This window comes from Oxyura jamaicensis, chromosome 4 (genome assembly GCF_011077185.1).
Source record: "Oxyura jamaicensis isolate SHBP4307 breed ruddy duck chromosome 4, BPBGC_Ojam_1.0, whole genome shotgun sequence".
NCBI lineage: Eukaryota > Metazoa > Chordata > Aves > Anseriformes > Anatidae > Oxyura > Oxyura jamaicensis.
The window spans coordinates 65494729-65510134 of NC_048896.1; the positions used below are offsets into that span (position 1 = coordinate 65494729).

Consider the following 15406-nt stretch of genomic DNA (forward strand, 5'->3'; position numbering starts at 1 on the left):
ACAAGGATTTTAGCTTCTGCTATCAAGTCTGTCAGAAGGCAGCTTAGTTTTCCAGCTAGAAGGCTTAATGCCCTGTCACACAGCTACGTGAGGCAACTGCTGTGCTGGTGCTGCACCTCAGGTAAGCCCGCCGATGCTTGGCAGTGAACTTACCCGTCCAGCGATGTGAGAGCCTCTCCAGCGCTGGTCAGGCCCACGTACCTGCTTGGCATGAAGATGAACATCCTTGCTAGCCCAGGGGCTAACATGCACCCTTTGTGTTCTGCCACTAGTTTCATCAGCAAGAAGCTTATTTCTTGAAGGCTTTGTCTTCTCTTCCTGGTTCAGGCTAACTAAGCTGCTTCCTGTACCCTTCGCAGTTATCTCAAGCCCCCCTCCACTCTCCCACACTCGGCCTCCACCCTCTACATGCAGGGTACAAGGAGCTGTTCCTTTTCTCACAACAGGAGAAAATATCATTCCAGGGTCACATTTCTCCCCTAAGCAGGACATGAGCACACACACACACGTGAACATTCCTTTTCTCACAACAAAGTGTCTCATCACGTTTTTGCCCTACACCTCCGCCTGGAGTTAAGATCTGCTTGGCCTAACACCACCCACTGCTATTAACAGCAGACCAAAGAAGAACTGTAAGGTAGTGCCTGCAGAACTGGCTGTCTCACCGGTGAGCTGGCATCGCTTGATAAAATGGCTAATGCTGCACTAATGCAAATGGAAAAAGGCAAAAGGTTACCAACTTCTCTGCCTTGTCAAGCTTACTTTCCCACAGCCTTTTCAACCAAGCCCTGCAGGCATGCTAGCATTATAAGCAAATAATGAAGCATCTGGGGAGTCTGCAGTGGGAGCACTCCAACAGCACAGCTTGCTACCACAGCTCATTACATTTGCATGAGGCAGCAAAGCATAAGAGGGACGAGCAAGTGCAGTGTTTGAAAAGAACAAAGGTAACGAGGTTAGTGGGCTAGGGAGCAAGGAAAACCCAGAATTAGCAGAAAGCTTAAGGAGACAGTTCAGGAACTACAGAAACAAAACAAAGGGTGATAGTAGGGAAAGCATCCTGAAATTTAACTTGAGAAACTCATCAGGATGACAAGGAATATACCAGGTGTCAGTAATAATTCACATTCTACAATTTCCTCCCTCCCCTGATATATCTACCTGTCAGACTGCCAGCACTAACCATGTCTGACTCCAGCTGTTCTGTTGTCCTTGGCACACCGACCACAGGCAGTCTCTTCCCCTGCACATGATCCTTAACGCCCTGAAGGGAAAGCCCCAGGGAAGTGACAGCTTTTTAACCTCAGCTCAGTATTAGACCACTCAAAGCTTTCTCAAAGCTTTCAGTTTTAGTAATTGTTGTTTGTAGGCAATTGCAAAGAACTCCATGTGTGCCACTGGGGCACTTTCCAGTTGTGATTTTTGAGCAGCTTAAGGACAGGCTTACACCTGCCACTCATTTCCTATCTTCAACCTTCCTGCTTGATACTGCACTTTAAACAGTTCCCATCCACCCATGTCAAAAGATAGTAACTTCCTTGAAGTAGAAAGAAAACAAAAAAGCACATAAAATGGGAAAACAACAGTTCAGTTCTCTATCAACTCCCAGATTTACATGTATCACCCAGTAATTACTAACTGCAAGGGCCAAGTGTGAAAGGTCCATTTGCATACAGCCCCACTCTGATTTGCGAGTGTAGGCAAAATTGCCAGTTATCCACAATAACCATCAGTACAAGGTCTCCTAAAAATGTAGCCCTAGGCCTGTTTGAAAGATCTCATTCAATTCCTCCTCAAGTCATTGAGAATCCTTCCAGTAACCTTAATGGCTCTGGAGTTTTGTGACTGCCTTGGCATCACAGATGCACGTTTCTTTCAGTGACACAAGGTCTGACACTACCATTCTCATTTAGCTGCAAACTCAGTGAGACCATTTAGTAAAACAAATGGTTAAGACTGGTCTAACAAAACAGATACAAAATTGTATAACATGAAATCAAATCTAGTCTTTTCAACACCAGCAAACACCAAGTGGTTTTAGGGTGGTGAACTACGTGATTTTCAAATGAAAACCACTTGAAAAAAAGTTTAGATCAGCTTGTTACTGCGTGATTTAAACCCAAAGTATCATTACTGCTCAAATGATAACTTATTAATACATGCATCCAGGTCAGTAGGCAGTCAGAGAAAGCATTAGGTCACTCAGGAATTACCAATTTTCTAGCATGTTCTGAACTTCTGGTTTGTACACCTTCAGCAGAAGTGTTTCAAAGCAGCCTGCTCAGCTACCAGAAGAAATTTGCAGAAACACAAGGCTATGGGCAGCACAGAAGTGACTCATTTCATAACCTGAGTCCCCACCAAGCAAGGGGAGGCAGAGAGCCGTTGTCTAATTCGCATAAGGCATGACTACTCAGCTCTAAAATAGCCTTGTTCTTTTTGCACCAGTGAGAGGTACAATACCACACAATAACAGACAAAAACCCAACTTTTTCCACAGATGCATACTGGTACAACATCCTTGTTCAGTGCAACATCTGGGGAGAACTACCAAAATTGAATATGAATACGGGAAAATGGAGGCATGTGACTTAAAGCAGATTCAGGAGTTAGCTTTAACAGTTAATTTGTGGGCTTATCCTGAAAATACTGTCTCCCCTCTGCATATGCATGGTTTTTCAGCAGATCAAAGGTTTGAACACTTGACAGAAAAAGTCAGGGCCAGAAAGGATTACAAGATACATACAAAACAAATGAATTATTAAGGCCCCTATCCAGTCTGATTCACAACAATGTAAACAATTAAATATGAAAACTAATTTATCTTACTACATCAGAACTTAAAACCAGTAATGAAATTGGTTCTGCAATCCACAGACACGCGTTCTAGAAATACTAGGGTCAGTTAACAAAAAGTTCAGATTACATCAGTTAAAGCTTTCTGTCTATGGCCAAAATGCATTTGGTCAAGATTTAGTCACAATAGGAAACAAAGACCAGAGATAAAGGGCCCTCTGCTTTAGTTATCCTGCTCCCCAGCTTTCCTTATAGCTTGCAAAGCCTTAGGTAAGAGCTTTTGCAAAGTCTTGAACCAAAACCAAACAGTAAACCTAGATTTGAACTCAAGTAAGTACAAGTCCCTCTGCAAACATCTGAAAAACAATGAAGTTCCACTGATTGGGGGCATCAAAACAGACAAAAATCCAATTGATTCCAGTTTCATAGAAACTTCTAGCAGGAAGACCAAGTACTCCACCTGCTCACCTTAGTACATCTGCCATTCAAGATACAGCAAGGGGCGTTTCTGACACTGGGTTTTGCTCAGTAAGTTTCCAAACATTGTAATGCCAGTGGACAAGGTTAAAAGGCAAACAATTTACACAACGACCACCCTGCACCCCCCAAAATCTCTTGAGACTGAAAGAAATAATAAGTCAAAGGAAGCCTACTACCTATCTTTAACAAGTCCATTTGGCCCACATAGCTCTCCACAGTATATTCAGATTTTTGTACAGCACAGAAATGGATCCACGGAAAACACAAACATTCTCCAAGTACAACATGAGAACACACACAATGGCACTCAAATACTTTATAGAGGAAACAAAACAAATCAACTGTTTAAAAAAAGTTTGAGCATACCTTCTGCTTAGTGCTTTGCTTCACACCACCACAGGACTGTCTGGACTAGAAAACAAAGAAAACAAATTCAGCTGGAAGAAAAAGAAAAGGTAAAAACATACCACAGAAAAATCATTTAAGACACTCATGGCTGCTTTTCCAAATTCTTATCTGAGCTGTCTGTTCCCATATCCTTTTCCTACACGCCATCCACATACCAGTCTGCAAGCAGCACTTAGTGCTCAATCCCAGCAGCCAGACCAAGCAGGACACAAGCCAACAGGTCCCTGGGCACTTCTCCTGCATGGAGCAGGTCTGCAGCTGCAGAGCTCACCAGAACTACACTCGCTCCCAGCCTCTGCTACCAACTGGACACAACTGGAGCAGTGTGCAATGCTCCCTGCTTCTTGGAAACTACAGCATCAAGGAAACAGGGTGTAAAGTCAAGCCTGTATCAAGTCAGCTGTGGCTTTCATCCCTACCCCTCTATCAGGAGCAGTATAGCTGAGAAGCCACCCTCCAAATACAGCTCAGATATGTGGAATTAAATATTTTTTTCAGGTAACAAACACACATCACAGAAGAAAAATTTGCCTAAACACTCATGACTCTTCTTAAAGAGCTTCATGTTCAGAGACAATTTGATCAAAGGAAAAAAGCCACTAAGGCAACACAAGCAAATCCGGAAGACAGTAAAGGATAATTAATTTTAAACAGCAAGCAGAAGACTTAATTATACTGTGTCTCCTTTCTAACCAAACATTTAAATAGCCTGAGACCAAATCCCAAGGCTTAATGCTTTGCCCCTGCACAGCCCTGAAATTCTCCTAGCCTCTAGTTAAGCGTACCCAAAGGCAGGATGTGCAAGTCAGCTAATAACATGCACTGTGATAGCGTCTGTACAGAATTGGCTTCAACAGGTGTTTGATGGCACTCTGGTAAACCTTAAAACAATGAAAATAAGAGGCCATCCAAGTAAGATACATAAGCAAGTCCTCACACAAGCTCCTGGATCCCACCCAGAGCACTGGGCAAGTCAGACATTTACTGCATGACTCTGCAGGTAACCATTCAGAATGCCCAGTTGAGCAGTAGCCCAACAACTACAGACACAGCTTTTATCAGCACCAGCAAAGAACGCATGGAGCTGGTGTAAAATCAGCAGAACCAATAAGCTCTGAGCTTCTTCACAATCCCTAACCATTACTCAGCTGCAGCTTTTGGAACAACAACAACAACAGCTTCTGCAAAAGAAAATCAAGCTTTCTTCTAGCAGAAAGAGCCTTTAGAGGATCTTGTCAACAACACTGTTGCCAGATGTCAGTAACACCGAATTACAGAAAAACAAACATTCACATGATACATAAATGGTTATTCCCAAGTATACTAGGCAATTCAGTGGATACATTAAAAAAGTTTATTTCAAATGAACTCTTCAATAATTTAAGAGCAAACTCATTATGGACATTTGGTAAGACAACCTTATTCAAGAGGCTTACAAAACCAGTCCCATATATAATGATATTCCCTACCAACTGCATTGGAAGTACATTATCAAAGTCCAATACAAAAACAAACAAACAAGAAGAGCATGCTGCTGCCACTTGTTTTGTGTGCATTTGTTATGAATTGAATTGCATGTTTTATTAACCAGTGTCCTGAAATGTGGAGACCCCCCTGAACTTAATAGGTTTTCTTTCTCTGTGTGCAGTCAAGGTCTAACCACTCCAGTGGTGCTCATTCTTCAGTACCTCTGTAGCCAGGTTCACCTCAGCCAAGGAGAGCTCAGCCCAGCAGAGTTCCAAGCAATTCAAAACACCCACTCGGAACAAGAAGCAAGCACACCATTCAGGAAAAGTAGCACAAATGTTACTTGCAACTATGCCATTCCTACCTGTGCTTCTTCACACTTTTATGTGTGGACTCAAAGAGACATTTTATAAGTTTATAAATACCTTTATAAACAGCCAGGCAAGTGTTCCATGTTTAAACACAATGCTCAAACTTCAGTCATTCAGAAATGAGTAACAGCATGATTTTTAGCCTTAGTGCAACCCATCTTAACTCTACAGCTGCTGGGATTACCACTTACACCACCTTCCCAGTTATACCTACCTCAAGCTAACACTTCTTTAGATACAGTTTGTATGACAGGCTACAACATTTTAATAAAAAAAGCTATCAGATCTTATTAGGTTAAGACCACAGATTTATTAATTGCATTAATTTCTCCCTCGACAAAATACTCATCTCCACAGACTATTTTGCCTTATCAGCTTCAAAAACACTTAAGACATTTAAAACAAGTGCATCTCACTTCTTCTTCAGCAAGAAAATGCAACTAGCCAATAAAGCTTGCCAGTGGCTAAACGTTCAAGGTATCACCAAATAAACTGTCTGAAAGCAGATGTCTCAAGTCTTCTGTGACTAAAATAAACTTCAGCCTTCCACAATCCACACACTCAACACATTTTGTGGCTGTGTTATCAAAGACTACCTGGTTCCTAGGGATGAGGTTTCCTCAAGTTCTTTGGGTTTCACGGCAGCACAGATGTTTTATCTATGCGAGAAGTAATGACTACTGGTTCACAGAGCCAATGAAGTTCCCAGAGAATTTATTCCATCATTTCATGTTTCAGTCCCTTAGAATTAAGCTCTTTAACACGTATTGATGACCCTTCAATTAGTTCCTGAATGAAGTTCCCACCCTAGTGCTACTTGCCATATATCTAGCTCCTCATTTTTAAAGGACTGCCATCAAATTTTTATTACAATTAAGTGAGAAGCAGAAAGACAGCCCAACTTTTACCTACTGCTGTGCACTCTGAGTTTTGAGTGTTGTGGTACACACACCTGCACAGAATTTGATAGCAAGTCTGACGGTCATCTAAGCAATGAAGTATTTTACTCAAGATAACAAAGTTCAAATGATGCACATTCTCTAACATTTGGTACAGCAAAATGGTTTCCCCAATCCATCTTTTATCCTACAACACCATATGTTCAGTAGCTAGGAATCCCAACAGCATCATTTGTCCTTTGCATAGGCTGTAAACAAAACAGGAAAGGCAGTACCTAGTTGCAGTGGATTTGCTACTAGTACTCTAAATTTATTTCTCCAGTTACATGCTTGAATGGCATCTTGTTTTAACTGGTAATCATAGTCAGTGACCATCTAAGAAAAGATTACACAATGACAAGGTATGACATGCAAGAAAAACAGTGAGGAAACTGGTGCAGGCGTTGAACAAGCAACTTCTCTGACTGGAATGCAAAAGTCTAAATTGGTATCAGTGCATGAGATTGTTCATTAACAAAACCAGCACAGGCCTGTTCCTAACACTATACAGTACTAGGTAGGAGGCATTGATAGGTTTTAATAATAATTATAAAAATGATTCATTTTGAGTTACAGATACAAAATATTTTGATATCACCTCATCCAATTGGCTCCATGCATCACTCATCCGGTCTTCAATTAACACAGCACACGACAAACCTCCTCCCAAAGCATGTCTGCATCTTCAGTTTAGCCATTATGTTTGTTTTGGAAATAGCCCAATTCAGCTGGCCTTTCACAAAAACTAAGGTGCTAAGGCTGCAAATACTCCTCAGGCATGGCAAAAGAGTGGTCACTCTCATAAATTAGAATTATATCCCTATGCTCCTGCCCCCCCCCAGCATACTTCAGAGGGGATTATCACATTTAAAAAAGCAATTCCTGTTAAAATTGGAGTTGTCACCTTACATCCACCAAACATTATTTGCTTGAAGACTTGAATTCATTTGTAATGAATTCAATTTGTAATGACCTTCAAAACAAATATGCTTGTTTCGAAGGTGTAAATCAGACTAAAGGAAACACTCGAGTACCACGAAATACTTGAGCTCTCCGCACTTTGCACATTTGAGTGCCTAAATGAACAAATGACCTTCAGCTCATCAGGCCCACCGCACTTGAACCGATCAATATTCTACACTAATACTAAATACACTGTGTTTAACAGCAGCTCTTACCTGATTTCAGTAAGCAAGTCTTCAGAAATTTCAAGTATGCTGTACATATTACAGAAAAGCAGCTTAGATGAGGAGGTGAAGAAAAAGACCACAAAACCAAGCAGGTAAGACCCAAACTAAAGCTCTCCATTGTAAGTATTTAGCAAATCCCTCAAACTCAGCATAAGCTCACAAATCTCCATTTAAATAAAAATGCTTTAGGACAAGAGCACAATCTTGAAGAGATTACTTCTTTTACCAGACCATTGACCCAGAGGTTTCATAATACATGATTAGTAGATGATTTTGCAACGAAGATTAATTTTTCCCCCCTCCAAGTCAGCAGGTATTATTTCCATTTATTCACATTTCTTCCTGGAAAGAAGTGAGGTTTAAAGTTTCACACTGAGAAAACATTTTATATCCAAAAATTGATTTGTCCAAGTATTAAGCGTGTACTTTAAAGCTAAGCTTTGTCACATACAGCTAAGAGCTAAGTTAGAACCAAACACTCAAAATCAAATCCAATATCCCATTGTGATAAGTCTTACCTTTAGACCTTACAAGTCAAAAACATTTTTAAAGGTTTTAAGACCTTTAAATTTTTTTTTTAAACTTTGAAATCTTTAAAACCTTTTTTAAAAGCTTTTAAAAAGTTTTAGACCTTTAAAACCTTCTTAAAGGTTTTTAAACCCTTTTAAAGGTTTTAGACAACAGTCCTGACACCTGAGGTATCCCAAGCAACCTTAGCCAATGCTTCATCACTTCCACTGAAGCATACATTTCTTTACAGTGGAGTTATTTCCAAGTGGGCTCTAAAGATCTAATGCCTTCTCCAGACTACTGCATCAGGCTTGCATAAAACTGTTTTTCACTTCATAGCTGGCTAATGCTGAAGAACCTTCTTGCCACTGATAGGAGGGGGAAAGTTGAACTCAGTTCTAAAGCACCTGTGTTTCTGTTGCAGAAATATTATTTTTGTTTTCTCTTTAGTCAAAATGATTTTTTTCCCCACACTGAGTATTTCCCTCAAAGTTGGGCATCTACATCAAATGCTCTGAACATCTGTTCTCGAATAACAGATAATCAAGAAAGGCTTGAATAAAAATCAACTCCAAACCAATTACAGAGGTTCAAGAAACATCCTGTCTACTCAGTACTGGAAGCTAACTGCACGCATAAAGACCTGCCTCCTGAGGCCTCCTTGTGAGAGTTCATGCCTCCGTTCTTCTTTCAGTAGCCACTCACATGCTTCTGCCAAGCTACATGAATTCTGTCAGAAGAAATCAAGTCAAATGGACTCCACTTGTCAAAAAGAGGCATGTAAGCACTGGAGGGAAAGAACAGACATGATGCTGAGCAGGCTAAATTAAATCTCATGCTAAAAATTGGATGGCTTACCTTTAAAATTTGAAGACAACCACAGAGAATTAAGCATAAGTTCACAATGCAACATAAGCCAAACACCAAACCTTGCTGGTGTTGAACTTGAAATCATACACAGGGGCAACATTTTTCATACCTAACAATAGTAACAAAACATGAATGCTTCCTTCTTTCCCCTCTCATGGAAATACTACAATGAATCCCAGCAATGAAATTACATCAGGTATTGTTCTCATACCTTTTCTAATCAAGTGCACTTTCTCAGTTTAATGGATTGTAGCTGAAAATCTGATCAAACCTTACAGCTGAAGAAAACTGCCCCCTACTGCTATTATTACTTACCATACAATGTTTTCTTTGTGTCACTTCAACGCACATGAAAAATGCAAGACAAGTAATCCCCCTTCCAAGTAATGTGGGCCGATATTTTCATTAAACATTCAGAATTCAGACAGGGAAAAGACAACCAGGAAGTTCATTTTAAGGTCAGTACACACATGCTATTCCACAATGCACAGAGCAGAATAGGAGAGAAATCTAATGTGCACACTCTGAAACATTGATTAATTCTCCTAAATTGGACATAGCAAAAATTCACTCTATAGTTATAGAAGACGGCGTTTGTTGCAAGAAAGCTCTCATGGCCAATAGCTCCTTAAATAATTCTTGGATCTTTAGAACTGTATCATTATTCCTTTCAGACCTTAACCCCAATGCTTAACCCCAGTGGCACTCCACCACTCCACCTCTGATATCACTGCTGTCTAAGTAAAGGGACCACAAAGCACTCGAGAAGCTCACCCTGTCATGTGGCACTTCCATCAGCTCCACATACATCTCCATCCTCAACCACAAAACGTGCTAAAACTTGTCTAAAATTGTACTCAATAGGATTCACAAGCATAACATTTTTCCTGTTTTAAGTTGATGTACTCACAGCTGTCACCATATACACAGAAAGCCTAGTTTGGAACTATGTTTTTAATCTAGCCAATCCAGTCATCCCTCACTGTCCTTCAGCAAATAAATAACATCTGGAACACTTAGTTTAGGACTTAGCTCTTCCTGCTAGCAAGTATCTAAAGCTCACAGGAACGAACTCTTTTCCTATAACAACGAAACAGAAGTCCCTTCTGTGAACCATTTCACTTGCATTTTACAAACAAACTCACTGTGGCAAAGCTTCCCTCTGCTTGGCTCTTTTTGAGCATACAAATTAAAATAAACTACCAGAAGAACAAAAAGAGGGATGCATTTATGTTTGCTTACTTTTCTCCTCAGGGGAAAAAAAACATTTTATGAGATTAGGAGCAGTTCAGTAAACAAAGGAGGCGAGGCAGCTGCTTCAAGCTCATAGCGAAGAAAGGGAAGGAACAAGTAAAAGAAAAAAAATAAACAAACAAAAACAGGGCAGACTCCTGCAGTGATTTTTTCAATTCAAACCTTGAGCTTTCTACTTCCACGTCCAGGAGTCTGAATGACATTAGTCATCTTAAGAAACAATAGTTTGAGTAAAGCTAAAGGTAAAATTCCTTACACTCAGACAATATCAAGTGTTTGCAATAGATGAAACGCTCTTTGATTACACCACGCTCTCAACCCCCTCCCCACCCCCCAATACAGCAGAAACAAAGTGTTCTGTTTCTCCCCCCCCCCGCCCCCTCCCCCCCCCCCCCAAGAAATCGAGGGACTGTCCATTGAATAACTTCCTAAAGTCTGCAAGTCAAATGACAATGCCCAACTCTGCAGGACCTAATCCCAGCACTGTTAAAGAGAAATTGCATGCCCAGAGCTAAGAAGGATCCAGGTCTGAAGATGAGCAGATACGACTGATAGCTGATTTATAAAGGACACTGCTGGTACACTGAACATGTCTGAAGACCGTCAACTGCTGTGATGTTTCACATTTGTCCTGTGATGTGACAGTTTTTAACTCCTGAAGCTCACTCTTTAACCGTTAAGAGATTAAAAATCCACACCCCTTGCAGTCATTAGTGTTAGGAAAGTCTTGCAAACATGCTCATAGACACTCTGAAGTTCAACTGTCATGAACGCATGAAGATGCTGTAGCTTTTCTGTCTGCTTAGGCCTTAAGCAATCTTGTGAGCTCTAGGTACATTTTATTGCATTTATCTCGAAGAAATGTTAGCCAGACATAGTCCTTATGACTGGACACCTAATTGCAGTTTCAGGTCTCAGTGCTCTTAAGTATTTAATTACTGGTCAGCAGAAAGATGTAAGTAGTACAAAACAGATTGAACAAATACACTAGTGATAAGTACAGACCTTGGACAGTAACGCTGGCAGTCGAGCCAGTGATAGAAGCCATGAACACAGCTGCTTGCTGCTCTCCAGGGTTTGGGTTAGTCTTTAATAGATTTGTCAACTGTAAATTATGATTTCCAATTTTAAATCTTGGAAATCATGACAACTTATCATAACCTCCTTGCTATATCACAAGTTGGTATTTACACAGGCACACGTCAGAGCAATTAATTCTATTTTGAACTAAGGCTGACTATTAAGCTCCCATTGCATTATGGCTCCTAAGGCATTCTGAGTACTTTTTGCATAGTTTTTAATCTGACCCTATGATATGGTGACAATTTTAAGATGGGCAGCCTGGCAAGAAAGCTACAAGCTATTTTCTCCTGTGCACATCATCTCCACTTAAACCCTCTTAGCAAGGAGAGTAGTCACACTAGGCAAAGGCTTAAATTCCTTTTAAACTACAGATTTAGACACTCAAGATTCTCCAGCCCAGCAGTCAATATGACTTGACAGCTATTGCTAACGGGTCCAATAAGTTTACTTATCACTCTCTTAATAGCTCTCTAAACCAGTTGTGGGTCACCAAGGAACTAAGACTGAACAATAGGCAAAACCCTGCTTGTAGCTAAATCAGTCCGCTGGTTGGAACAAGTACTTCTCCAGAAACTGTTTCATCATTTGGTCAACAACAATTTGATGGACTTGTTCTTTAATTACAAGACACGGGGACAACCAGTGATCGGGTCTGGGATTTCCCATTGTGTTTATATGGATGTGACCACTGAAAAACTGCAACTCAATGATTAAAGAAGTATTTATTAAGATTAAAGATTTGGACAGATTCCACTGGTAGGTTTCTTGCATCAAACTGGTCAATGCAAACTAGGTCAATGCAGGGCACGGCCCATCCTGTGAAGCTAAAGCAGCAGTGGACATTTCTTCCACAGGAGGCAAAACACTGCACTGCAGGATCTACATCTGCAGTGGTTAGATGTAAACCAGATCTCCAGCAGCACATAGTGCTTTCCTGGTCAAGTCAGAGGTATTCACTGCTTGCCATTTATTGCTAATATGCACATATAAGTTATTTTATCAACATACAAGCCTCTGGAAACCACTAGTCAAATGTAACAGATATTTTACCTGCACATACCCTTGCCAGTCATTTCTGAAGGTAGCCTAATATTTATCAGCTTCTAATCAGCAACTAATACTTACCTTCACAGACACTTGCACACATCCCTCTGCATCTATGGGTACATCAACAAGCATAGATTTCACAATGAAGTCCTCCTGAAGTGGTCTTGCACAAAACTATCCATGCTTTTTCCCAAACCTAAAGGTAGCATTTCCCAACGAGCACCCAGAAGTACACACACCAAACATGACAGACACTGTTTTCTACAGACATTCTGGGGGTGCAGACTTGCCAATATCAAACACAAGGCAGATCACACCATGCTTTGAACATCTTGTTCTCATGTGACAGATGCTGACAATTTGAACAAACATCACCCCCGCTAGTATTTTGTTACTGGTTTCAGACTGCTTTGTCACATTTTTCATTATCAACAAGAAGGGCACAATTAAGACTGCGTAAAAATCGAGGCATGATGAAGCTCAAGGTTAGCACATCTAAAGGTAGCCGCATATATGTAAACAAAGCTGCTTAGCTCCTACTGGAGGCACCAGAGACCTAGCAAAGGAAGAGTAGCCAACACAGCCCCCGCTGACCAACACAAAATGCCTGTTTCCCAACCAAAATGATTAAAGACTCTATTACTTGCCTAAATATAGGTGCACAGAATCATTTCAAGTGCTACCAGGCATGCCAGCTGGCCTGCAGCTGCTCCTTCGCAGCCATGTGGTTGTGGGCAACTGCCAGGTTCCATAACCACCAATTCCTACATCTGTTATTATCCTGAGAGACTGCCCCAGAAACAGAGGCCAAGCAAAGCAGGCCATGTTAATTTCTTGCAGACCAGTTATCATCAAGCCAATACTGAGCTGACTTTAGGAAAAAAGTTTATCTAGTGTAATAGATCATTCCAGATCTCATTCTGGACAGTGATAGCTATTGAAATGAAATTTAATTCTACCATGAGTACTCCTACCTCCTTCATGCTCACCTGCTGGTCTGCAGAGCACTTACCTCCACAGCAGCCCTGCCCCATCACCTAGCTGGAGCACAGGCTCCACAAAGCAGACTTGCCTGGGACAAACTCTACTAAAACCCAGAGGCTGCCCAGGAGACCTGATGCCTGCTAGCTTCCACTGCAAAGCGTGGCCTCAGACAGGTCTGAAGAGCATTCGCCAAATTGAGGCAAGGCTCCGCACGCCCAGCTGTGTCATGCACAATCACAGCTGGAAAACCAGGTCCCACTGAGCCACAGGGGTCACAGGGCAGGCACAGTTGGAAGCCTCTCACTACCCCCCAAGCTGCCCCATGACTGCAGCCACTGAGCACCGTGCACCCAAAGCCTGCTTGAGGATATCCCTCTCACCCATCAGCTCCATTCAGGCTGCCTTAAGCACTGCAATCAAGCTTCTGGAGCGAGACCACCAATTCATTTGGGTTTTACCACCAGAGACAGGCTCAGAGGGGCACAGACATACACTCAACTGAAGAGCTACATGCTAAACCCCGTCTCTTAAATGGAGAAGTTTAATTACAATACTTGCAATCTGCTGTGATGGAAGCTTATAGCAATCACCCAAGCACAGGACAAAAAGTACACTAAGCAATTTGTTGAACTAGAACAAATCTTTCAAGTCATGCTTTCAAGAAGCTATATACCATGAGAGGTTAGGGCACAGAACAGCAAGCGAGCTCATGTACATTGCCAACAATTAAGACACAGGGAATAACACAAGCTAACTGGGAAACTTAAATTAAAAACATTGACTATTTATTTGCCAATTTATTTATACTTTTGTCAGGTATAATCCATGCAGTGGAACAACTGCGCAGTTCTGAACTAATAAACCTTTTTGTGCTGTTTTCTCAGACAAAATATTGTTCAGCAGTACCTCATTTGAAATACCAGCCAAATCCCCAAATGCATGCTAAAAGGCAAGCTCTTCTTCTGTTCCTGCTGCCCACGCACAAAGGGACACTGCTGCAGTAAGTTGCTATCCAGGTTTGGACTGGAGCCCCTAAAACCAGGCAGATAACCCTCCCATTCAATACACTGCACTGGGGGTAAAATCCTCTCATGAGCCTTTAGACCAGACTTCTCCAAAGCACTGAGAGTTCACCTAGAAGGAACACTACAGAGGTACTACCCTCATCCTGAAGTTGAAGAACTTCATTTTCTGAACCATATGCTTTCCAGAACACTAGAAATGCCTGCAGCACTATCTTCACCCCAAAAATCAGACAGGGAACTTAAGGCACATGCTGTGTCTTGCTATACACACCAAGGGAGCTTGTTTGTCTGCTGGTGGTTGAGACGTGTCAGTTCATGTGCATATATTTGGGGGTCAGAGAACCGATGGCTGTTCATTTCCTAAGCCAAGCACTTTTCAGGTGAGCAGTAAGCAGCAGCCCGTAATTAAGCTCCAGCTCTTTGTCCACTACCATGTGGAACAGTAAGCCCATCGGGGGTTACTATTACACAGAAAACAAAACATCCCAGTTTCCTGAACCCCTGCCCCAGTCCTGGCTACTGCTCAGTGGAGAAGACTCGCACAAGCTGCCAGAAGGTACCTGCAACACCCCGGAGACATTTAAAAATCACTAGTCAAACAGCATCACTGCACAGACACCTACCTCACATGCAGAAGAGGCGCCCTTATCTGGCAACACACAGCCTAGGAGCTCAGCAAGAAACTTTGCCATATATGAGCAGAGAGGAAGGGGTCTTCCTTGTCACTGTGCCAGGCAAATACCCTTCAGCAAGAGAGGAGCTCAGCAGAAAAATTCTTCCTCACTGCCAAGCCAAGGTCACTCTTTTCTGGGCTTGTTATCCAGGCCATCCACCAGCATATTCCTGCTCTGTCATTTCAGCAAGGCTGCGCAGGTTCACTGCGAAGTAGCTTACCAAAATAAACAAATCAAGTAAGGCACCAGCACTGTGCCTGGGCTTTTCAATGTTTGCTTCTCCCCTTTCCCCGCTGAATGTCACTATTA

General features: G+C 41.7%; 1 protein-coding gene across 1 annotated transcript in view; it reads right to left on the reverse strand.

The window, feature by feature from the left end:
* RASGEF1B (RasGEF domain family member 1B) overlaps positions 1 to 15406 on the reverse strand; it is a 151559-nt gene extending 136153 nt beyond the window's left edge. The window contains exons 1-2 of the mRNA XM_035324808.1: positions 15047 to 15406; positions 3643 to 3687 (exon numbers count right to left, since the gene is read on the reverse strand). Coding sequence (XP_035180699.1) covers positions 3643 to 3687; positions 15047 to 15115 — 114 coding nt within the window. The 5' untranslated portion in view covers positions 15116 to 15406. The remainder of the gene's footprint in view (positions 1 to 3642; positions 3688 to 15046) is intronic.